Raw genomic sequence first — 24995 nt, forward strand, 5'->3', positions numbered from 1 at the left:
TTTTCGAGCAAGGCAGTATGCACTGAGAAGCAATTGGCCTTCGTCCCAACGTGATAGAACAGAAGTACCCACACAAGACATGATGCAATATATGGCTGACGCCGAACGCCCCTTTTCTTGACACTGCTGCGCGCTCCGCATGGTGTGTCACTGTCAACGGGAAACAATCAAATCGCTCACGTCTTCATTAGGTTTACCTCGCTGACTCCCTCGCGGTGCTGAGTGCAGGACGCTGACAATCGTCGCTTTCTACACTCAAGAACCAAAGAAACTGTACACATGCCTAATATCGTGGTTGGCTCCAGCGAGCACGCAGAGGTGCCGCAGCACGACGTGGCATGGACTCGACAAATGTGTGAAGTAGTGCTGGAGGGAATTGACACATTGAATCCTGCAGAGCTATCCATAAATCCATAAGAGTGTGAGGGGGTAGAGACTTCTGAACAGCACGTTGCAAGGTGTTCCAGATATGCTCAATAATGTTAATGTCTGGAGAGTCTGGTGGCCGGCGGAAGTGTTCCTGGAGCCATTCGCTAGTAATTCTGAACATGTGAGGTGTCGCACAAGTCCGTCGGAATGCACAATGAACATGTATGGATGCAGATGATCAGTCAGGATGATTACGTACGTGTCACCTCTTAGGGTCGTATATAGACGTATCAGGGGTCCCAACTGCACACCAACTTGAACAGTCTCCTACTGACATGCAGCATCTATGGATTCATGAAGTTGTCTCCATGCCGTATACGTCCATCGTCTCCATACAATTTTAAACCAGACTCGTCCGACCAGCCAACAATTTTCCAGTCATTAACAGCCGAATGTCGGTGTGGTGCGTTCAGGCGTGGCGTCAAGCACTCTTCAAGGGAACTAGTGTGGGCCTTCGAAAGCGCATATCCATTATGTTTCTTTGAATGGTTCGTACGCTGACACTTGTTGATGGCCCAGCATCGAAATCTTCGGCAATTTGCGGAAGGGCTGCACTTCTGTCACGTTGAAACATTGTCTTCAGCCGGCCGAAGTGGCCGAGCGGTTCTAGGCGCTACAGTCTGGAGCCGCGCGACCGCTACGGTCGTAGGTTAGAATCCTGCCTCGGGCATGGATGTGTGTGATGTCCTTAGGTTAGTTACGTTTAAGTAGTTCTAAGTTCTAGGGGACTGATGACCTCAGAAGTTAAGTCCTATAGTGCTCAGAGCCATTTGAGCCATTGTCTTCAGTCGTCGATGGCCCCTTCCTGCAAGATATTTTTCCAGCCGCAGCGATGTCGGAAATTTGTTGTTTTACCTGAGTCCTGATACTATCGGTACGGTCGTGCATTGTAGCAGCAGTAACCGACCAAACAACTGTACCAGACACTTGTTGTCTTCTATAGGCGTTGACGACTTCAGCGCCGTATTCTACCTGTTTATTTACCTCTGTATTTGAATACGCATGCCTATACCAGTTTTTTTGGCGCACCAGTGTTTGTGGCCCGGCATTGGAAGTCTGACGCCTGGTCCAGCGAATTATGCTCTCTTCCTCGCCAGCCACTCCGAATAACCACGCTCACGATGTTGTTCCGGGACGATATGTACTACCCGCAGATGGAGACTCCCGCTGTGAACTGGTTCTGTTGCTTTGGTGTTCGATATTTTTTTGCCCTCAGCGAGATGAGTTTCTCGATTTTTGGAGTTATGCAACGGACGACATCGCGTCATTGTCCGTAATCAGATATGCAGGCAATGCTCTTCCATTCTTCGGAGGGCTTTCTACGACCCGCCGCGTAGTAGGAAGTTCCTTGCAATGAGCAGTTGATCTGGTGCACTATTTAAGATACTACGATCCCGAGCAGTATCCCCTTTTATTTCGAGAAGATGTGCATGGATTTCTCCACGGCTACGATCCGCTTTCATGGATTATCCCCACAGATCCGAAAAAAACCTCTTCTCTGTTAGGAATATTTGAAATCCTCCCTGCCATTTCTATCCCTCCTCTTTTAGTTGCGGTAGTCCTACTGGGATGTGCATAGTTAAGAGCCAATGCCTGAAATGGAGCATATATTTTTTTTAGGATGTAAAAAACATGCCACTTTTCTGTAAGTTCCTTTATAACCAGGAAAGGGAGGGAGGAAGATATCTAAAGAAAGAAAAAGAAAATAAAAGTGTTAAAGCGCACCTGGGAACCGAGAAGTCGCAAGTTCGAATCTGTATCGGGCCACGGATTTTTCGGTCTTCATTTTAACCTAGTACTCACCTCTCAACGGTGTAATGAATCGGCACAAACCACATGTGTTAAACTGTACGTCTGCTTTCCCGGTTATGTAACTGGAGTCGGTTAGGGAAACGCAAGTAACCGAACTGACGTCAAATAGAGAGACTTGCACCAGGCCATTGAGCCACACGATTTTATTATTATACACACAACAAAAAAAGTTTTGCATCACCGCGGTTCCCAGAATTCCTGAAGGTTGGCTGTGTTTATTATATCACAGACGCAGTCTCTCTGACTGTTCAGAGATGTCACTAAACCCGCCCAAAGATGTAAACAACCAAGCAAGAGCAGCCCCTATCACATGGAGCAGGTCTGACAGCCTATCAGTTCCAGTCATTCCACTAGGAAGGAGGCACATGGCTCGTGTTGTCTGTAGTTTAACCTTGCCTAGACTGTCAATACCGCATTGTTATTTTGTGCCTGGAAGGGCTCTCAACAAGCGAAGTGTCCGGGCGTCTCAGAGTGAACAAAAGCGATGTTGTTCGGACATAGAGGTGATACAAAGAGACAGGAACTGTCGAAGACAAGCCTCGCTCGGGCTGTCCAAGGGCTACTACTGCAGTAGATGACCTCTACCTATGGATTATAGCTCGGAGGAACCCTGACATAGACGCCACCATATTGAATAATGCTTTTCGTGCAGCCACAGGAGTCATGTTACGACTCCAACTCTGCACTATAGGCTGCATGATGCGCAACTTCACTCCCGACGTCCATGGCGAGGTCCATCATTGCAACCACGACACTATGCAGCGCGGTACAGATGGGGCCAACAGCAGGCCGAATGGACCGCTCAGGACTGACATCACGTTCTCTTCACCGATGAGTGTAGCATATGCCTTCAACCAGACAATCGTCGGAGACGTTTTAGGAGGCAACCTGGACAGGCTGAACGCCTTAGACAGACTGTCCAGCGAGTGCAGAATTGGTGTGGCATTGCGTGTGCCCGACGTACGTCGCTGATGGTTCAAAATGGTTCAAACGGCTCTGAGCACTATGGGACTTAACTTCTAAGGTCATCAGTCCCCTAGAATTTAACAAAACTAACCTAAGGACATCACATACATCTATGCTCGAGGCAGGATTCGAACCTGCGACCGTAGCAGTCGCGATGTTCCGGACTGTAGTACCTAGAACCGCTCGGCTACTCATGCCGGGCGCTACTTGTGGTCATGGAATGCGCCGTAACGGCTGTACGATAGGTGAATGCCATCCTCCGACCGATAGTGCAAACATTTCGGCTGCATATTGACGAGGCATTCGTCCTCATGGACGACAATTCGCGCTCCCACATCGTGCACATCTTACGAATGACTTTCTTCAAGATAACGACATCGCTCGAATAGAGTGGCCAGCATGTTCTCTAGACATGAACCCTATCGAACATACCTGGGATAGATTGAAAAGGAAATACTTTTTTATTCCAGTCTCTGATCAGAAATGAATTCTTTAGACGATGAGCGGTTTGAGTCTGTAATGACCATCCACAAATCTTTTTTACACAATGTCATAAAGTGATACGGCCATAATGGCATTGTCACAACAGATAAATATAATCAGCGTAGCAGCGTCACAAAGATTTAAAATATGGTGTAGAATATGCCAAATCGTCCACATAGTGATTATTGCCAACTAGCTAGTTGGCAATAGCATCATCACATAGATTTAATATATGGTATAGAATAGGCCACATCGTCCACATAATGATTACTGCCAACTAGCTACTTGGCAATAGCATAGTCACATAGATTTAAATATGGTGTAGAATAGACCACATCGTCCACATAGTGATTATTGACAACAAACTAGTTGGCATAAATATAATCAGCATAGCATCGTCACATAGATTTAAAATATGGTGTAGACTAGGCCACATTGTAAACCTAGTGATTATTGCCAACTAGCTAGTTGGCAATAGCATCGTCACATAGATTTAACATATGGTATAGAATAGGCCACATCGTCCACATAGTGATTATTGCCAACTAGCTAGTTGGCAATAGCATAGTCACATAGATTTAAATATGGTGTAGAATAGACCACATCATCCACATAGTGATTATTGCCAACATCGCCCACATAGTGATTATTGCCAACTAGGTAGTTGGCATAAATATAATCAGCATAGCAACATCACATAGATTAAAAATATGGTGTACAATAGGCCACATCTTCCACACAGTGATTATGGCCAACTAGCTAGTTGGCATAAATATAATCAGCATAGCATCGTCACATGGATTTAAAATATGGTGTAGACTAGGCCACATCGTCCACATAGTGATTATGGTCAACTAGCAAGTTGGCAAAATATAATCAGCATAGCATCGTCACATAGATTTAAAATATGGTGTGGACTAGACCACATCGTCCACATAGTGATTATTGCCAACTAGCTAGTTGGCATAAGTATCATCAGTATAGAACCGTCACATAAATTTGAAATATGGTGTAGACTAGGCCACATCGTCCACATAGTGATTATGGCCAACTAGCAAGTTGGCAAAATATAATCAGCATAGCATCGTCACATAGATTTAAAATATGGTGTGGACTAGACCACATAGTCCACATAGTGATTATGAATAAGTAGCTAGTTGCCATAAATATAATCAGCATAGCATCGTCACATAGATTTAAAATATAGTGTAGAATAGGCCTCATCATCCACATAGTGATTATTGCCAACTAGCTGGTTGGCACAAATATAACTAGCATGGCATTGTCACATAGATTTAAAATATGGTGAAGACTAGGCCACATCGTCCACTTAGTGATTATGACTATCTAGCAAGTTGGCATAAATATAATCAGCATAGAATCAAAATATAGATTTAAAATATGGTATAGAATAGGCTACATTGTCCACAAAGTGATTATTGCCAACTAGCTAGTTGGCATAAAAATAATCAGCATAGCACCATCACATAAATTTGAAATGTGTTGTAGAATATGCTACATCGTCCACATAGTGATTATTGCCAACTAGGTAGTTGCTAATAGCATCGTCACATAGATTTAAAATATGGTATAGAATAGGCCACATAGTCCACAGTGTGATGATTGCCAACTAGCTAGTTGGCAATATCATAGTCACATAGATTTAAATATGGTGTAGAACAGGCGACGTCGTCCACATAGTGATAATTGCCAACTAGGTAGTTGGCATAAATATAATCAGCATAGCATCATCATATAGATTTAAAATATGGTGTAGAATAGGTCAAATCGTTCACATATTAATTATTGTCAACTAGCTATTTGGCATAAATATATTCAGCATAGCATCGTCACATGGATTTGAAATATGATGTAGACTAGGCCACGTTGTCCACATAGTGATTATGGCTTACTAGCTAGTTGGCATAAATATAATCAGCAAAGCATCGTCACATAAATTTAAAATATGGTGTAGTATAGGCCACATTGTCCACATAGTGATTATTACCAACTAACTAGTTTGCATAAATATAATCAGAATAGCATCGTCACACATATTTAAAATATGGTGTAGAATAGGCCACATCGTCCACACAGTGATTTTTTCCAACTAGCTATTTGGTATAAATGTAATCAGCATAGCATCGTCACATTGATTTTAAATATGGTGCAGACTAGGCCACATCGTCCACTTAGTGATTATTGCCAACTAGCTAGTTGGCATAAATGTAATCAGCTTAGCATCGTCACATAGATTTAAAATATGGTGTAGACTAGGCCACATCGTCCACATAAAGATTATGGTCAACTAGCTAGTTGGCATAAATATAATCAGCATACCATCGTCACATAGATTTAAAATACGGTGTAGAATAGGCTACATCGTCCACCTAGTAATTATTGCCAACTAGCTAGTTGGCATAAATATAATCAGCATAGCATCGTCACATTGATTTAAAATATGGTGTAGACTAGGCCACATCGTCCACCTAGTGATTATTGCCAACTAGCTAGTTGGCATAAATATAATCAGCATACCATCGTCACATAGATTTAAAATATGGTGTAGACTAGGCCACATCGTCCACATAGTGATTATGGCCAACTAGCTAGTTAGCATAAATATAATCAGTATATCATCGTCACATACATTTAAAATATGGTGTAGAATAGGCCACATTATCCACATAGTGGTTATGCCCAACTAGCAAGTTGGCCGAGTCTACACCATATTTTTAATCTATGTTAGGATGCTATGCTGATTATTTTTATATGTTTCGACGATGCCATTATGGCCATATCACTTTACGACTGTAAAAAAGATCTGAGGATGGTCATTACAGACTCAAACCGGTCATCGAAGAAACAATTCATTTATTATCAGAGACTGGAATAAAAAAGCATTTTACAGTATTGGATCATTGTTTGTATACGCGATTATGTCGCAGTTGGTTAAAGATCGAAAAGGGCTGTTTATGGACGACGTAAGCCTCCAACACTCTGAGGGATCTACGCAGAACCGCCGTTGAGACCCTGGACCAACAGTGCCTTGATGGAGTTGTGGGCAGTATGCCACGACGAATACAGCCGTGCATCAGTGGAAGAGAACGTGCTACTGGGTATTAGAGGTACCGGTGTGTACAGCAATCTGGATCACCATGTCTGAAGGTCTCGCTTTATGGTGGAAGAACATCTAATGTGTGGTTTTCATGAGCAACAAAAAGGACAGAAGTGATGTTTATGTTTCTCTCTAATTCAATTTTCTAGACAGGTTCCGGAACTCTCGGAACGTGGTAGAGCAAAACTTTTGTTGATGTGTGTATTACCGACACATAGAATAAAATTTGTACTGGACCCTCAGAGCGCGAGTAATTGGTATGGACACTTTCACTAAGGCTGGCGAACATTCCCTCCTTATGTTGTTGTAACTGTAGAGAAGCAGCTGCGGACTGTGAAAATGCCAGAAGAGGCGGCGGGAAGCATCCGGCTGGTGGCTGCGGCTGCCTGGGAGCCGGTCCTCGCGCCGGTGGACCCGTCGTCGCAGGAGGCGCGTCCTCGAGGAAGAAAGCGCGCGGCGCACCCAGCGGCGGCCGCGGCGTGGCCTTGCCGTGGCCCGCTGCCAGCCGAGGCTGGCCCGCGGCCGCGTATAAAGCCACGGCGGGCGCCGGCGCGCGTGTGTCTGCACGCGTCCAGAAGACATGGCCCACCACGACTCCTACCTACCCGGCGCTCTGCTGCTTCCGCTGCTGCTGCTGGCGGTTGGCGTTCCGTCAGCTGCGCCAGCCCTCAAACGTCTGCGTAAGTACAGTCTCCTAGTAATAATAATACGAGGCCTGTCCAGAAAGTAAGTTACGATTGATCGCGAAATGGACGACACATTGAAAATCAGAAATGTTTTATTTGTAATAATTAGCTACGCCTTCCAGCTACTTCTCTACGTAGTCGCCGTCCTGACTTAGACATTTGTCGTAGCGTTGAACCAACTTTCCAATACCCTCATCATAGAATGCAGCCGCCAGTGCTTTCCGCCAATTCTCTACGCTGGCCTACAGCTCGTGTCTTCATAGTCAGTGGTTCATGTGAGCCGAGATGAAACTCAGAGGGAGACAATTATGGGCTGTACTGTGGGTAATCAAACATTTCCAATTGAAAACGATGCAAGAGCATCTTCATTGCCCCTACAGATACCGGCTGAGAACTGTTTCGAAGAAGAAACAGCACGACAGTAATGTAATGTCGGCTGCATAGCTTCAGGCGAAATTTCTTACCAGGCCCTCATACTTGGTGGGAGACACTATTTTCTAGACATCTTTATGCGCTCACTGTGAGCTCAGAAATGAGAAGAGCGACGTGACGCTATCTAGGGCATACTAAAGACGCTGCCCAACACAACTATGCAAAGCTTTATCGGATTTTCATAGTCGTTTCCATTTCGCGATCAATCGTAACTTACTTTCTGGACTGCCTTCGTAGTAAACCGCTGTTCCCACTCCGATTACATGGATACCGGGCTGGTACCCATAACCTATCTTAGTTCCACGATTCGCAAACATTTATAAAACGTCTCGAACTTGCACACGAGACAATACTAGACATAGGCGGGTAGGGAACACAATTTCTGTCGCGGTTGGAAGCGATGGCGACGGGAAGGGCATCCTGCCACGCACCTGCCACTAACGGTGACAGATCCAGAATAACATGGCGACGCCGTGGAGACAAGGGATATGGTCGCGAAGAACAAGAATGAGATCCTGACGTAAGAATGAGATCCTGACGTAAAAACGCAGATAAACAGGGAGAAATGGATGCTGAAACTTAAATACAGATGCTGTTGTATTTGACAATGAACAGAACCTGTACAACATCATATGGTTCAAATGGCTCTGAGCACTGTGGGACTTAACATCTGACGTCATCAGTCCCCTAGGACTTAGAACTACTTAAACCTAACTAACCTAAGGACATCACACACATCCATCCCCGAGGCACGGTTGGGTTGTTCTGGGGGAAGAGACCAAACTGCGAGGTCATCGGCCTCATCGGTTTAGCGGAGAACAGGGAAGGAAGTCGGCCGTGCCCGTTCAAAGGAACCATCCCGGCATTTGCCTGGAGCGATTTAGGGAAATCACGGAAAACTTAAATCAGAATGGCTGGACGCAGGATTGAACTGCCGTCCTCCCGAATGAAAGTCCTGTGTGCTAACCAGCCCGAGACAGGATTCGAACCTGTGACTGTAGCAGTCACTAGGTTCGGAGTGAAGCGTCTAGAACTGCTCGGCCACAGCAGCCGGCTTGTACAACATCCTTGATACGTTGTAATTTAGGAGGAATAACAAGTGGACTGAAGCGCGAATGGGAATCTGGATCGAGGATAGAGGCGTGCTAAATAGGCCGAGTGGCTATGCAAAGCCACTGTGTAGGGTGGCGGAATGGTTAGCGCCTCTGCCTACTGATTAGGAGATCTGTGTTCGAATCCCAGCCTTAGTACAACCTTTCATTCGCCGTTTCAGTCTGCATATATACGTCGTAGATGTTTGAGACGTTCTGGAACCATAGAGTTTCTTTTGCATACGTTGTGGGTGTCAGTCGTCGTCAGAACAGTGTTCTGGATAATTGTGAATGCGCTATGACGGAGCTAAGTGAATTCGAACGTGGGCAAATTGTTGGTGCTAGTGTAGTGGGCGCTTTTGTAACCAATGTGACCGAAGTGATTGGAGTTTCAAGAGGCGGCGTACTGAAGATCTATACCTCTTACAAGGAAAGCGTAAAAACATCATCCACCAAGTCGCAACGGGGACGAAAGTGTGTTTTGAGCGATCGTGATGGACGGCTATTAAAGAGGATTGTGAAGAAAAAAAGGAGAACAACAGCTGCAAAAGTCACTGCAGAAAGGAATGACGCATTCGCGAACGGTGTCAGCACCAAAACGACACGGAGGGAGCTCCATAAGCAGGGAATTTCAGGGCACCCTGGAATTACAAAGTCACTTATATGTGATGAAAATACTACTAACAAGAAAACTTGGTGCCGAAACCATGAACCCTTGACTAAGGAGCGATGAAATAATGTTATTTTGACGTATGACACCTTTTGTAAACTGTTTACAACCTCTGTCTGAGTTTACATGCTAAGAGTGAAACATGACATGGCAGGGATTCAGTAATGATTTGGGCAACCGTATTCTGATATTCCAAGGGTCCCATGGTTATTCAATAAGGTCGCATTGCTGCCAACTACCATGTGACCATTTTGGTTGGTCATGTAAATTCCATGGTAAAATGTTCCTTCCCTAATGATGATGCTGTATTCAAAGACGCATGTCGCACATCCGGGACTGGTTTTGTGAGCACGAGGTTGAAGGGTCACATCTCCAGTGGCCACCCCAGTCACCAGATCTCAATGTTATTGAGCCTTTGTGGTCTACTTTGGAGATAAGGTGATCACTATCCACCATCATCGTTGTCTGAACTTGCGTTTATTTTGCATTAACAATAGCCTAATATTTCCATTAAAACCATGCAGTACCTCTGTTTATCCATTCCGAGACGAGTGGAAGCTATTGTGAAAGCCACCGTTTTCCTACGCCTTATGTAAGGAATGGTAATGTGTTCTGTTTTTAGTTCTTCTATGATTTTGTTCAACCCTTGTAGTTCTTATGATCCTGGCTATGAGCAGCACCCCCCATTTGCTACGTAATGATCTTGCGGCAGTTACCACGGAAGAGGTTTTACCCTAATAATCTTCTTCTGACCTCTGCTAGTGAGATGGAAGACAGGGTTAATCATTCGTAACTTCTACATACTCATCCTAGTGCGATTTGCACCTCGCTGCATACAGGAAGACTCCAAGATTCAACCATTTTACTGCCAATTGCAGGGTGTAATAGTTTACACTTAACCTCCCAAATAGGTAATATTACTAAAGGGGGCCACATTTTGCGAATCCAGATTTACGTCAGCTGTTGGCAACACATGAAAATTTGTGCCGGACTGGAACTCGAACCCGGGTTTCCCGCTTATCGCGTGAATGCATGTCTGAAGCACATTTCAATCTGAGAAATACAGACTGTGTACAGAGACACTGTAGCCATCCACGGCGTATCCATGCCTCTACGGGCTAAAATGAAGATAAAATATTTGCTTCTCCCTGTGCAGGGAACACGAAATTTACGAGCGTATGGGTTGTGGGCTCCGTGACATATGTTGGATCAGTTTGGGAGGCGTGATCGGACAGTCGAAGTTGTTAAGGCGACCTCTCCCAATACTTGTGAAATCCAGGTTTCTATCCCAAATGGTTCAAATGGCTCTGACCACTATGGGACTTAACAACTGAGGTCATCAGTCCCTTAGAACGTAGAACTACTTAAACCTAACTAACCTAAGGACGTCACACACATCCATGCCCGAGGCAGGATTCGAACCTGCGCCTAGAACTGCTCGGCCACACGGGCCGGCTTTCAATCCCGGTCGGCCACTAATTTTCAAGTGTCGCAAGTAGCTCACGTCAATCCGGATTCGCAAAATGCCAGTCCATTTCAAGTATTTACCACAGCTGCAATCGTCAGAACAGTGTCTTTTCCTACAGTCTTCAGGGCATTGTAATGTTAAGATGTAGACTCTGCTTAAAAACAGACATTGTTCCTACCCATGGCGTTCTGACGTACGTCCTTCGGCTTCAGAAAACCGTAACTATTACAAATTGCGAGAGTCATTTGAAAAATTAAGTCAGCTGATTTATTTTAATGAAGCTGACATGGGCTGTTTAACCACTGTTTAATTTATTACCGATGCAACGTCAATATCGCCGTACGAAAAATACGAGTACACATCTTCACCCAGAATGAGAGGTAAATAAATTGGAATTTCAGGAGTCGTGAGAGTCTATGATGTTATTTCAGTGATTACAGTATCGAGTTCGATTTACAAGGAACGTGGCAATATGAGCCGACTTTCCAGAATGACGTTGCACCCCTGTGGCCTGGACACATGCACTGATTCGCTGGAGAAGCATGTCATGAAGCCTTTGTAACTTCTCCTGAGCCACGCTAGCCCACAACAATTGTAACTGATCCTTGACGTCACACATACTGGAACTTGGGCAGATCCGAGACACGTAACGTGTGTGTATGAGCATTGTCCTGTTGAAAAATGGCACCTCGATGGAGTCGCATGAGACGGATGATCACATTGCACCGTTGTGTCTGCAAAGCTCCCTCAATCACTACTATCCGTGACCAGAAATCATACCCGATGGATTGGATCCCCACACGATGACCCAAGAACCACGATTCAAAGCTGAGTGCAAGCCGACGCCATTTATCAGCAGTAAAAAAAAAAGGTCTCTAAGCGCTAAGGGACTTAAGATCTGAGGTCATCAGTCCCCTAGACTTAGAACTACTTAAACCTAACTAACCTAAGGACATCACAGACATCCATGACCCATGCCAGAGGCAGGTTTCGAACCTGTGACCGTAGCAGCAGCGCGGTCCCGGACTGAAGCGCCTAGAACCGCTCGGCCGTAGCGGCCGGCTAGCAGTCAACCCCTCACAGTCACGGCCCCACTTCAGACGCAACAGTTAGTGAAGTTGTGTCAACAGCAATCTAAGCATGGGTCGGTAATTCCCTGCTTGAAGATCGCACGTTGCGTCGAGAATTCTCCAACAATTTGTGGCACAACTTACTGTCGCCTTCTCCCATGAGCAATTCCCAAACCGCCAGTTAATTTGAACATCCGAATCATCTTAGTCGACCCCAGTGTGAAACGAGGATTTCTCCATATTTCTTTAATACGCCGATAGTCGCTAAGAGCAACAGCACAATTACTGTTGTTTTGATAAAACAGCATTACGAATAAATCCCTGCGCATTTTGTCAGAAGTATGTTGACTGTCTGTAACTGTAATGCTAACTGATGCTTGTGTTTCTGTCCTACGTCGCTGTACCAGTAGCGGCGCCAAACGGCAAGTCATGACACTAACACTACTAACAACGTACATCGTACAGCGCACCGTCTAAACATCTTGCTATAAAGTTGGGTACTCATAAGATAAATAGTTTTGCGTCTGCACCAGCTCAAGTAGCGAAATTTTAATTATAAACACCCCGCATTTCAATTCCTAACAGTATTTCGTGTTTCTACTTCATAATTAGGTCGTCAGTATGTAAATTACGTAAAGTACAGGACAGAATACACCTTTGTCGAACAATTTGGTTTATTAAAATTTCATCCGACATTTTCGAACCTGAACTTATAAATATATCCGAATTTACATGTAGACTCTTTATAGTATTAATAAGGTTTATTTCTATTAGTTTCCACAAAGAGTGTCTTTTTTCCTTATCAAAGGCTTCCTCGCAGTCAAGAAATGCTAAATTTGTTTCTAATACAAATTCCCGGCTTTTAAAAAATAATTTGTCTTTTTGTTTTATCATTACATGAAGTCCTGAAGTTTCGTAGGTATGCTAAAAAAATTGCATCATCGATGGTATGCAATCTTTGATTAAGAATTTTCCATTAAAATTTACATCTGGATCTTAATGGAATGTAAACCAACATTTTTAGCGCGGATCTGCAGGACGCGCTTTGTCTCCGAAGGTGAACGGGGCGATGCAGCGTGTTTGCACTGTTGCTTCTGTCAACGTGCACATGAAGGGTCATGCCAAGCCCAGGTGGTTACCGCGCTTACTCTTCATCACCAATTTAGCCAATACTTATGGTATACGCGGAACTTGTCCGGAACTGGGAGCTCCAGACGGCGGAGGGCTCAGAAAAAAAATTTTGGTGCAGGTCGAGCGAGGGATTAGCTATTTACGTCAGCGTAGTTGACACAGCGGAAAGAGCACAGAACGCTAATTCGATGGTCGTGAAACCGAGTCCTTCTGGAATAACTCTCATACTTTCTTTTTAATTTTCCGTTTTTCCGTTACTTACATTGCAATTACATCGGGATAATGCTCATTATATTGTATTTTCATAAAAGTATAGGCAAAGGAAAATGTGGGATTGCAAACAAATTTCCAAGGAAGGACTCTTCTTACAGCGTCCAGGTAGACTCTGAAAATAACTTTTCAAAAACAATCATAATTAAAGCGTCTCATCAAACAGCCAAGTCGAAATTTCTCATAAGTCGACAGCAACTCAAATACTCTTTTTAACGTCAAGAATAATAAAATATTTTAATTAGTATTTTCTCTTTCCAAGTTTCCAGAATCAATCGACTTATAACAGAACCTTGGATCATCAAGGGGCAAAAGTAGTCCTCGCCAAACCACAGATATGAACAAAGTAATCCTCTCGTAACAGCTCAGTATGCTACACCCCTTTCTGGAAAATTGTTTCCAGTGTTAGAATTTACTCAGTGCTTAAATTCTGAATAAAAACCATCAGAAATGACGACCGACGACTAACTAGCATAAGTAGTCACTCTAGTTTTGTGAACGGCCATGTCAAGGAGGGGAGAGCAGCGGACAGAGAACCAGAGCACTCTCTTGTTCAAATTGTTCAAATGGCTCTCAGCACCATGGGACTTAACATCTGAGGTCATCGGTCCCCTAGAACTACTTAAACCTAACTAACTAACCTAAGAACATCATACACATCCATGCCCGAGGCAGGATTCGAACCTGCGTTCGTAGCAGTCGCGCGGTTCCAGACTGAAGAGTGTAGAACCGCTCGGACACAACGGCCGGCCACTCTCTTGCCCTTGTGGTGAAAAACTATTCCTAAAAGGTGGAAGAATCAGCAACGATCTGCAATTGAAAAAAAAGTGTCATGATGTCTTCAGTGGTAAAATATTCCTCATTAATCTCCCATTCGGATCTGCGGGAGGTGACTGTCGAGTCACTGTGAGAAAAAAATTGAATAACCAACGAAAGAATAACAGACTACGAGTCGGGGGCATGGAATGTCAGAAGTTTGAAATTGGTAGGAAAGCCAGAAAACTTGAATGGGGAAATGTGAAGTCTAAATCCAGATATAGTGAGAGTCACTGAAGGGAAATGAAAAGGAAAAGGATTTCTGATCAGATGAGTTCAAAAAATGGTTCAAATAACTCTGAGCACTACGGGATCTGAGGTCATCAGTCCCATAGACTTAGAACAACTTAAACCTAACTAACCTAAGGACAACACACACATCCATGCCCGAGGCAGGATTCGAACCTGCGACGTAGCAGCAGCGCGGTTCCGGACTGAAGAGCCTGGAACCGCCTGGCCAAAACGGCTGGCGATCAGATGAATATATAGGGTAATATGAATAGCAGCAGAAAAGGATATAACAGGAGTAAGATACGAAATGTATAGGAAGGCAGGGCAGTTGGTAAGCTACTGTGAACATTTAAGTGACGGGGTTGTTCTCACCAGAATCGATATCAAACCAACGTCGGCAACAATAGTTTAGGTGTACGTGCCGACGCGGCAGGCAGGAGATGAAGAGATAGCAAAAGTATGTGAGGTTATTGAACGGCTAATTCAGTATGTAAAGGGAGAGGAATACCTAATAATCTTGGAGGACTGGACTGTGGTTGTAGGAGAAAGAGTAGAAGAAACGGTTATGGCAGAATACGGGCTTGGTAGTAGGATTGTGAGAGGAGAAAGTCAGTTGATTTCTGTAACAATTTTCAGCTAGTAACAACGAATACTCTTTTCAATAATCACAAGAAGAGGAGATGTACTTGGAAAAGGCCGGGTGATACGGCAAGATTTCAGTTAGATTACATCATGGTCAGGTAGAGATTGTGCTTACTGTGACAAGGAATACAACAGTAGGCAGTGCAATTGAATAGAAGTGAACATCTCTAAAATGTGTAATCACAATCCGTTGGAAAGACAAACATAGGTACTTCGAAGGTAACTGCGAAGAAACCTTTGGTAACAGGAGAAATACTTAAACTGAAATGCAATTGCACAATCCGCAGGCTTGGTTAGCATCTCAATTTATGTTCAAGCATGCATTTCTCGGGATTTTTGATATGTTTGTTCAGTCCATAAAGCTTTACGTTCACGTATTGCAGTCTCAGCGCGTAAGTTGAAGAGTAACGGGCAAAGGATACATCCTTACCTAACACCTTTCTTTACTGTTTGGAATTTTTGGATTTGCTGTCGGATCCTAAAGTCAACATGACTCGATATTTCAGCGTCCCACCAGTCCACCATCTCCAGGAGATATGCTGCTGCTGCTGAGCCACGATGAAAACTGATGCCAAGCCTTTGTTTCTTTATTTTGTTTCAAGTCAGCATGAAAAGGTGGGCTGGCAGACAAAGGTTACACGAATTTAAAAGATGTCTTAAAATACATAAAAAACAAATGACACTAATCGGAGGTTTTTGAAAATCCATTGGTGGACTGTATTTATGATGTTTAAAACATTTTATATTATGGTTAAATGTAATAACTAATGGTAATGTTAATGATGCTATGATGTAATGGTGACGCTGTTTGCTGATGTAAGTATTAACGATCATGACGGAAGTGGAATGATAAGTATGAATATGGGGCCCTGTAGAACAACAGGCAGAGACTAAAAGTCAGTGAGGCGGAGGATTCATTATTGAGGAAAATGAGGTGAAGCATCATGTCTAGGTTAGGAAAGAGTGATGTATCTCGGGAAGGTTTTCATAGTTTGGGAATGGATCTTGGCGGAAATTTTGCCAGAAGATGATGCATAAGTCTTGGAGATGCTTCGATAGTTGAGTATGGAACATGACTAAGCAGTAGCTGTCTGCATGACAGAAGGGGATTTGAAACTGATTTAGCAGTAGAAGACTGGTTGGGAATGTAATGAACTGAAATTATAATCTGCTGGTTGTAGTTTTAATGAACTGAAATTTTAACATTTGATGTAGATATAGAAAGATGTAAGCTAAGTTATAACCTACAGGCTGGTTGTAATGTATTTTGCCAATGTAACGAAAAGGTTAGTTAATATATTGAGCTACATATATCGATGTTTTTCTTGTGTTGTATACCTATCACGCCTGTTTGATCCTACGTGAGAGACAGAATAATCCATCTCATTCATGCATGTACACAGTTGGCCAGTGCCTACAGAGAATGCGTGCGTAAGAACTTGTTAGTACGCAGACAAGGAAAGTATATGCTTTATAGAGAATCACTGAAACATCCCGTATACTCTCCGCCTCCCATCGTGGGTAGCAGTTATGTTGTAAATTTTTTAATAAAATATGAAAATGGTAATTCAATGAGATAACGTCTTAAATAGGAAAAATGTACATATCTACCAAGTATGTCATGTTTTCCTGTCCGTAATGGAAGTCGATGACCATGAATTTGCATTCTATAGAGAGATGATGTAATAATAGTCCTGTTTCGCCTTTAGAGAGATGTACACGTAATTGGTCGAAGCCTTCATTGTAATAATCTATGCTCCTTCAGGATCGGGGAGGCGAAGAGCCTCTGCCTTTTTTGCGGAGGTGGTCTTACCTATTTTCGTGGGGCGTTAAGATGTATTGGTGCTGGGTGTTTGTTTTAGTTCCACCCTCCACTCCAAAGATCAGCTGCCGTGTCATTTGACTTGCGTACAGCTTGCCACGATCGTCGACCGTATGGAATTTGTGGACACGTGGGAATACGTTCATGGCGACTGCCCGGTTTCGCGCGCTACATCGCTCATTCTTCAAGTCGCCTTGATTACTTTTGTATCTCGTGCTCGCTAGTGGGAGAAACCCGACAGGCTGACACTGGGCCTGTCGCTTTTTCCCACCATGCGGCCTATGGCTGCACCGTCACCCTCAACTGCCGGAGTGTGTGGTGTGGAAGCGGTGTTTGGAGGCTGAATGTAGCCATACTGGCGTATCCGGACTGCCGGCAGCTTATCGAGGTGACATGCTGCCGCCGCCTTGGCGGTTACCCGTCTACGTTGTCTTGGCCTTATTCTATAGGTTCGGGAGCTTGGAGGAGGCAGTTCCTGGACTTTTATTACCAAATGTTGATGGACTGATCTACTGTATAGTTTTTGCCTGAACGATGTACAATAGCGAACCGCTCCAAAGCGCAGATCACAGCCCTCACGCGCCTCCATCTTGCAGGGGTCGTTGTGCGAGCCCGCAAGTTACCAGGTCGATTTGGGAGATCCGTCTATGTACCACTCTGTAGCGGACAGGCGACGACGGCGCCAGGCCTTATTCGAACCTTCACTGATGACGAAGGTGTACAACATGACACCCAACGTGGCATTGGACGCGCCCTTCACTCCTTTTCTGCTAGGTTGTGAGCTAACCATCCTCATCCACTGACTGTCATTGAGGAAGTTTCTCGGCTCACGTTCGACACGATACCAGAGGACACGGTCTTGAATTGGCTGGTTCAAATGGCTCTGAGCACTACGCGACTTAACTTCTGATGTCATCAGTCGCCTAGAACTTCATCTACATCTACATCTACATTTATACTCCGCATGCCACCCAGCGGTGTGTGGCGGAGGCCAATTTACGTGCCACTGTCATTACCTCTCTTTCCTGTTCCAGTATCGTATGGTTCGCGGGAAGAACGACTGTCTGAAAGCCTCCGTGCGCGCTCTAATCTCTCTAATTTTACATTCGTGATCTCCTCGGGAGGAAGCAATATATTCGATACCCCATCCAGAAACACACCCTCTCGAAACCTGGCGAGCAAGCTACACCGCGATTCAGAGCGCCTCTCTTGCAGAGTTTGCCACTTGAGTTTGTTAAACACCTCCGTAACGCTATCAGGGATACCAAATAGCCCTGCGACGAAACTCGCCGCTCTTCTTTGGATCTTCTCTATCTCCTCCGTCAACCCAATCTGGTACGGATCCCACACTGATGAGCAATACTCAAGTATAGGTCGAACGAGTGTTTTGTAAGCCACCTCCTTTGTTGATGGACTACATTTTCTAAGGACTCTCCCAATGAATCTCAACCTGGTACCCGCCTTACCAACAATTAATTTTACATGATCATTCCACTTCAGATCGTTCTGCACGCATACTCCCAGATATTTTACAGAAGTAACTGCTACCAGTGTTTGTTCCGCGATCATATAATCATACAATAAAGGAGACGAGAGCATTGATACAATCTCAGAGCGTTTGCGATTTGAAAGGCAATGAAAAACACAGGAAAACAGAGAAAGGACGCACAGTGAGCAAAGTAAGACAAATGTAAAGCCAAATGACAGAAGTAAAATCACCACAATAAAATTAAACAGTACAACCATAGTCGCTTTGTTGCCACTTCCCTCAAGGAATTGGAATTCTGACAGAATTTTATTTATCCTCTTTGCTTTATTTAAACTTAAATCTTCCAAAGTTCTGACGAGTACTTGTAGTTGCTGAGAAGCAGTTGAGATTAAATTAGAGAATGGCCTCACAGACATAGAGTTTTTTTTTAAATTCTGCTGACAATCTTGCGTTTCTCTTGTCAAACAACAGAAGGACATAGTAAATGCTAATTACTCACCCCATGGTAATTAATATTCACTACTGTTAACCTCTGAGTTTAGTCATCTTTGGTTCTGTGTTTGTCATGTTTGTTTACGGCGTGCTCGTTGTCTCTCTGCATATGGCCCGCATACCATGGTTTCAATTTTGGGATCAGATGACCTCTAACGAAGTTTTGTTTTGTGAGACCGTGGAGGGCATAAAAAGGAACTTAAGCTATTCAATGTACACAATTAATTGCAAAAGTGCTCCATTAGAGGAAGAGTGGTGTTTTGAAAAAATCTGTGCTACAGTCCACGCTTCAGAACACGGGAAGTCGTCCAGTGCAAACTAAATGGTTGTATTATTGTTTATTTCACCTCCATCTTGAGAAATCATGTGCTCCGCCAGTCGAAAACTTACGTCACTGTTAATACCTTGCTACCAAACAGCGTGCCATTCGTGTATTCTTTTGGTCGTGGCATTCTGTATTTATGGGCTAATACCGAGTTCTTTTGGCTTATCATTCACTTCTGTAACTTTTTTGAAGCCTGCTGTAAATTTATTTCAATAATTAATCACCATTCAGAGAATGCACTTCATCCTCTACTCCTGTTTTCTTGTACTGTCGTCACAGACTCGGTAATGCGTTCAAAGTGTGCATGTCAACGTAACTGCTAGACATTCGATGAACAGAGATTAAATATCAAAATAAATTTAGAGCAAACGTCGAAGAAGGTATATACGGTATACATGCCTAATAGCATGTAGGGCCCCCGCGAGCACGCAGAAATGCCGCAACACGGCGTGACGTTGACTCGCTTAATGTCTGAAGTAGCGCTGGAGGGAAAGGTAACTGACACCATGAATTCTGCAGGGCTGTCCATAAATGCGTAAGAGTACAAGTGGAGCGAACAGCACATTACAAGGCATCCGAGATATGCTCAATAATGTCCATTTCCGTGTGTTCATTTCTTGGTGGCCAGTGAAAGTGTTTAAACTCGGAAGTGTGTTCCTGGAGCCACTCTGTGGTAATTCTGGACGTATGGGGTGTCGCATTGTCGTGCTGGAATTGCCCAAGTCGGTCGGAATGCACAATGGACATGAAAGTATGCAGGTGATCAGACAGAATGCTTGCGTATGTGTCACCTGTCGGAGTATTCTATACATGTATAGGGGTCGCATATCACTCCAACTGCACCGTTACAGAGCCTGCACCAGCTTGAACAGTCTCCTGCCGACATGCAGGGTCCATGGATTCATAAGATTTTCTCCAAACCCGTACACGTCCACCCGCTCTATAAATTTGAAACAAGACTCGTCCGGTCAGGAAACATGTTTCCGATCATAAATAGTCCAATGTCCGTGTTGATGGGCCCAGGCGAGGCGTCAAGCTTTGTGTCGTACAGTCATCAAGAGCACACGAGTGGGCCTTCAGCTCTGAAAGCCCATACCAATGATGTTTTGCTGAACGGTTTGCACGCTGACACTTGTTGATGGCCCAGCTTTGAAATCTGCAGCAATTCTGTCATGTTGAACGATTCTCTTCAGTCGTCGTTGGTCCCTTTCTTGCAGGATTTTTTTCTGGCCCCAGCGATGTTGGAGATTTGATGTTTTACCAGGTTCCTGAGATTCACGGTGCACCCGTGAAATGGTCGTACGGGAAAATCTCCACTTCATCGCTACCTTGGGGATGCTGTGTCCCATCACTCGTGAGCCTACTATAACACCACGTTCAAACTCACTTAAATCTTGATAGCCTGCCATTGTAGCAGCAGTAACCGAGCTAACAACTATGCCAGACGCTTGTTGGGACCCCCCCCCCCTTTCTTTATTGCAGATTGGGATTCAATGCCAAAAAATACTCGTGGTTTACCCAAAACACTTCTTCCCATCGTGGTAGATGGCGCTGTAATGGACAAAAATCGATTTTTCCGATTTTTTGGATTAAGAACTGAGTTATTTGATTCTGCCTTACAGTTTCGATAAAAATGTATACTTTATAGTTTTAAATATTTAATATTATTGTCAAAAATTTTATTTAGTTTTGAAAATTTGATTGCACAGTAAAACTTTTGCGTCGATGCATTCAAAACTCTGACGAATAAGATGCTTTTAAGGTAACGTAGTTTTCTGTTCCTTTCTGGGTTTATTTCGGTGACTGCTCACACCAATTTGGATTCTTGAATCCTACCTTATGGGTGACTGATTTCCCCTCCAATCGCCGTAACTATCGTGCCGATTACAGCACCAACTAACACGAATCGAAAAAAAATAAAATATTTCAGATAAACCCTAGGTATTTTTTGGCGTAGAATTCGAATCTGCAATAAAAAAAGGGATTTCAGTTTGTAAATGAGGCAGTCGGGGACTGGGAGAGTGTGGTTAGGAGGTGACCACTTTTAGCATAGTCGGAGGTCCCCTCTATATAAGTGTATGTAGAAACGGAACAATATTAGCTGCTAACCGAGCATTTGTTGTATTGGCATTTCATAATTGTCATGCACAACGGTGGCAGTGCTGCGAGTCCTCGTTTATACTTGCGAACTCGTGTACTCCCTCTCGCTTCAACGCGTGGACAAACCAGTGGTACATCACAACAGACTCAAGTGCCGAATTTTCTGTTAAATAAGCAGCGGCGGAGACTCGCGGCAGTGTACGCCAAATGTCTGCGTCTAGTGTTACCCCCTGTGAAATGTTTGCGAATTGTGTAACTTAGTCGGAAGCGGGTATTAGCCTGATACTCGCCTGGTCTGATGTTGGGCACCTCTTAAAAACCACATCAGGCTAGCCTATACACAAGCCCTTGTACTTAATTAGCCGGGCGGAATCTATCCGAGACCGGCGATTTACGCTTTCAACCCTAGAAAGGAAAGTGGTCCCCCATTCTACCTTTGCCACGTAAAAGGGCGAAAAACACAGTTAATGACTCTTTAACAATCCACCCACAGAAATAAAATATTTCAAAGACAGCAAAAGTTTCTTCTTTCATAAAAAATGTTGTTTAAACGTGCTTCCACTGAACAACTCCTTCTATACCATAGAGTAATCTTAAATTGAAATAGTTAATCATTTGTACTAAAAAAATTAAAATGGGCAGCGTATAACCAAATACATATTTTGTAACCTTTTTCAATATTTCTGGTTTTAGAAATGTGTGTTCTATTTTCGTTCAGTCGACATGTTCTACATTATATCGGTTATAGTGAATATAAGCTGTGGGACACTAACTAAATATAGGGGCTATTCGTTTATTAAGGTCCTATCGGTCGCGAAATGGAAATCACAGTGAGAATCCGATGAAGCATCGCACAGCTATGTTGGGTGGTGCCTGTAGCATGCGCTTCACGTTGCTCTTTTCAGTTCTGAGCGCACAGTCAACACGTAAAGATACCCTGAAAATAGTGTCTTCCGCCAAGAACGAGTGCCTGCTGAGAAATTTCGTATGATTTCGTACAGCCCACATAATGCATCTGTCACGCATATCCGCTGTGGCCGAGCGGGTCAAGGCGCTTCAGTCCGGAACCGCGCTGCTGCTACGGTCTCAGGTTCGAATCCTGCGTCGGGCATGGTTGTGTGCGATGTCCTTAGGTTAGTTAGGTGTAAAATGTCTCATCGCGAGCGATATAGAAAAGTAGCTGGAAGGTATTATTACCTATTGTAAATAAAACATATTTGATTTCCACTGCGGTTTCCGTTTGTCGATCGATCGGACCTTAATAAATGAATAGCCCTCATAATTAGGCTTATTCTTAACGTTCGTGAGATTGACGTCAGTGCGATACGTTGCAAGCTCACGGGACTCTTTCACTGTGCTCCTCTGAGCGTCAGCAAGGTGTAAGTTGTGTGTGCCTTTGTGTGTTGCAGCGAGCTACGTGCCGCTGTGCCGGCGCGGCGACCCCGCCTTCGACGAGTGCCTGCGACGCGCGACGGCCGAGCTGCGGCCACACCTCGCCAAAGGTTAGTCACGAGGCCGCTTCCTGCTCACAGCCTGACTGTCCTGCAAGCAGGAAGAGAGTGTGCAGCACGCGCCGGAAGTCAGTCTGGGGGGCACGAACGTGGCCCTGATAATAGCAACATCGTTGTGTAGTACCGGATCTGTCAGAAGAAAACATCTGCAGGCCTTGGTACTGGTACGCAGCGCGGGACGGCAAGTTGGTCATTTTCCGGAAACGTAAAAAAAAAAGGCTCTGAGCACTATGGGACTTGACTTCTGAGGTCATCAGTCCCCTAGAACTTAGAACTACTTAAACCTAACTAACCTAAGGACATCACACACATCCATGCCCGAGGCAGGATTCGAACCTGCGACCGTAGCGGTCGCGCGGTTCCAGACTGTAGTGCCTAGAACTGTTCGGCCACCAAGGCCGGCCGGAAATGTACACATTCGGCGCTGTGGAACGTCGAAGGGAAGCTTGTGTTTAGCATCCTAAGTATTTACGCAGTTCGTTAGCGATACGTGTTCACTGAGGTGACCAAAAGCGATGGCGATGAGCACATATACAGGTGGCGGTAGTATCGCGAACACAAGGTATAAAAGGGGAGTCCTTTGGGGGGGTGGGGCGGGCGCCGTGACCGAGCGGTTCTAGCCGCTTCAGTCTGGAACCGCGCTGCTGCTACGGTCGCAGTATCGAATCCTGCCTCGGGCATGGATGTGTGCGATGTCCTTAGTTTAGTTAGGTTCAAGTAGTTCTAAGTCTAGGGGACTGATGACCTCAGATGTTAAGTCCCATAGTGCTTAGAGCCATTTGAACCATCCTTTGTGGGAGCTGTCATTTGTATTCAGGTGAGTAAGACCGCACGACTTGAATTAACATTTAAACGCAGAATGGCATTTAGAGAAGCCGCGTTTGCGTAGAGTTGTCTGTGGTAACAGACAAGCAACACCGCTTGAAATAATGTGAGAAATCAATGCGAGACGTATGACGAACGTATCCGCAAGGACAGTGAAGCGAAATTTTGTGTTAATGGCCTATGACAGCAGACGACCGACGTGAGTGCCTTTGCTAATAGCACAACGTCGCCTGCAGCTCTTCTCTTGGGATCGTGACCATACTGGTTGGAGCCTAGAAGACTGGAAAACCGCGGCCTGATCGGATGAGTACTCATTTCACTTGGTAAGAGCTGATGGCACGGTTCGATCGTGGTGCAGACCCCATGAAGTCATGGACCCAAGTTATCAACTGTGCAAGCTGGTGGTGGTACATAATGTTGTGGGCTGCGTTTACATTGAATAGACTGGGTGCTCTCGTCAAAACGAACCGATCATTGACTGGAAATTGTTATGTTCGGCTACTTTAAGACAATTTACAACCCTTCATGGATTTTATGTTCGCAAACGATGGCCGGCCAGAGTGGCCGAGCTGTTCTAGGCGCTACAGTCTGGAACCGCGCGACCGCTACGGTCGCAGGTTCGAATCCTGCTTCGGGCATGGATGTGTGTGATGTCCTTAGGTTAGTTACATTTAAGTAGTTCTAAGTTCTAGGGGACTGATGACCTCAGAAGTTAAGTCCCATAGTGCTCAGAGCCATTTGAACCATTTTTTGAATGCGCCATGTCACCGGCCACCAGCGTTCGCGATTGGTTTAAAGTATGTTCTAGATAATTCAAGCGAATGATCTGGTTACCCACATCAACCGACATGTGTCCAATCGAACATCTATGGGACAATCGAGACGACAGTTCGTGTACAGAATCCTTCGCAATTATGGACGATTGTAGAGGCAGCATGTCTCATTACTTGTGCACAGGACTTCAAACGACTTCTGGAATCCATGCCACGTCCAGTTGCTGCACTAAGCCTGACAAATTTCCATTCAAATGAGTTAGAGATCAGCGCTTTTGCAACCACATTACTTGACAAACAGTACAGGAACAAAATGTCGGAGAAAAATGAGGTGGATTTGTCT

General features: G+C 44.5%; 1 protein-coding gene across 1 annotated transcript in view; it reads left to right on the top strand.

Annotated features, from left to right (window-relative positions):
* Positions 1-7371: 7371 nt before the first annotated feature.
* LOC126336155 (uncharacterized) overlaps positions 7372-24995 on the top strand; it is a 51968-nt gene continuing 34344 nt past the window's right edge. The window contains exons 1-2 of the mRNA XM_049999647.1: positions 7372-7488; positions 22953-23045. Coding sequence (XP_049855604.1) covers positions 7389-7488; positions 22953-23045 — 193 coding nt within the window. The 5' untranslated portion in view covers positions 7372-7388. The remainder of the gene's footprint in view (positions 7489-22952; positions 23046-24995) is intronic.

This window comes from Schistocerca gregaria, chromosome 2, assembly GCF_023897955.1.
Source record: "Schistocerca gregaria isolate iqSchGreg1 chromosome 2, iqSchGreg1.2, whole genome shotgun sequence".
NCBI lineage: Eukaryota > Metazoa > Arthropoda > Insecta > Orthoptera > Acrididae > Schistocerca > Schistocerca gregaria.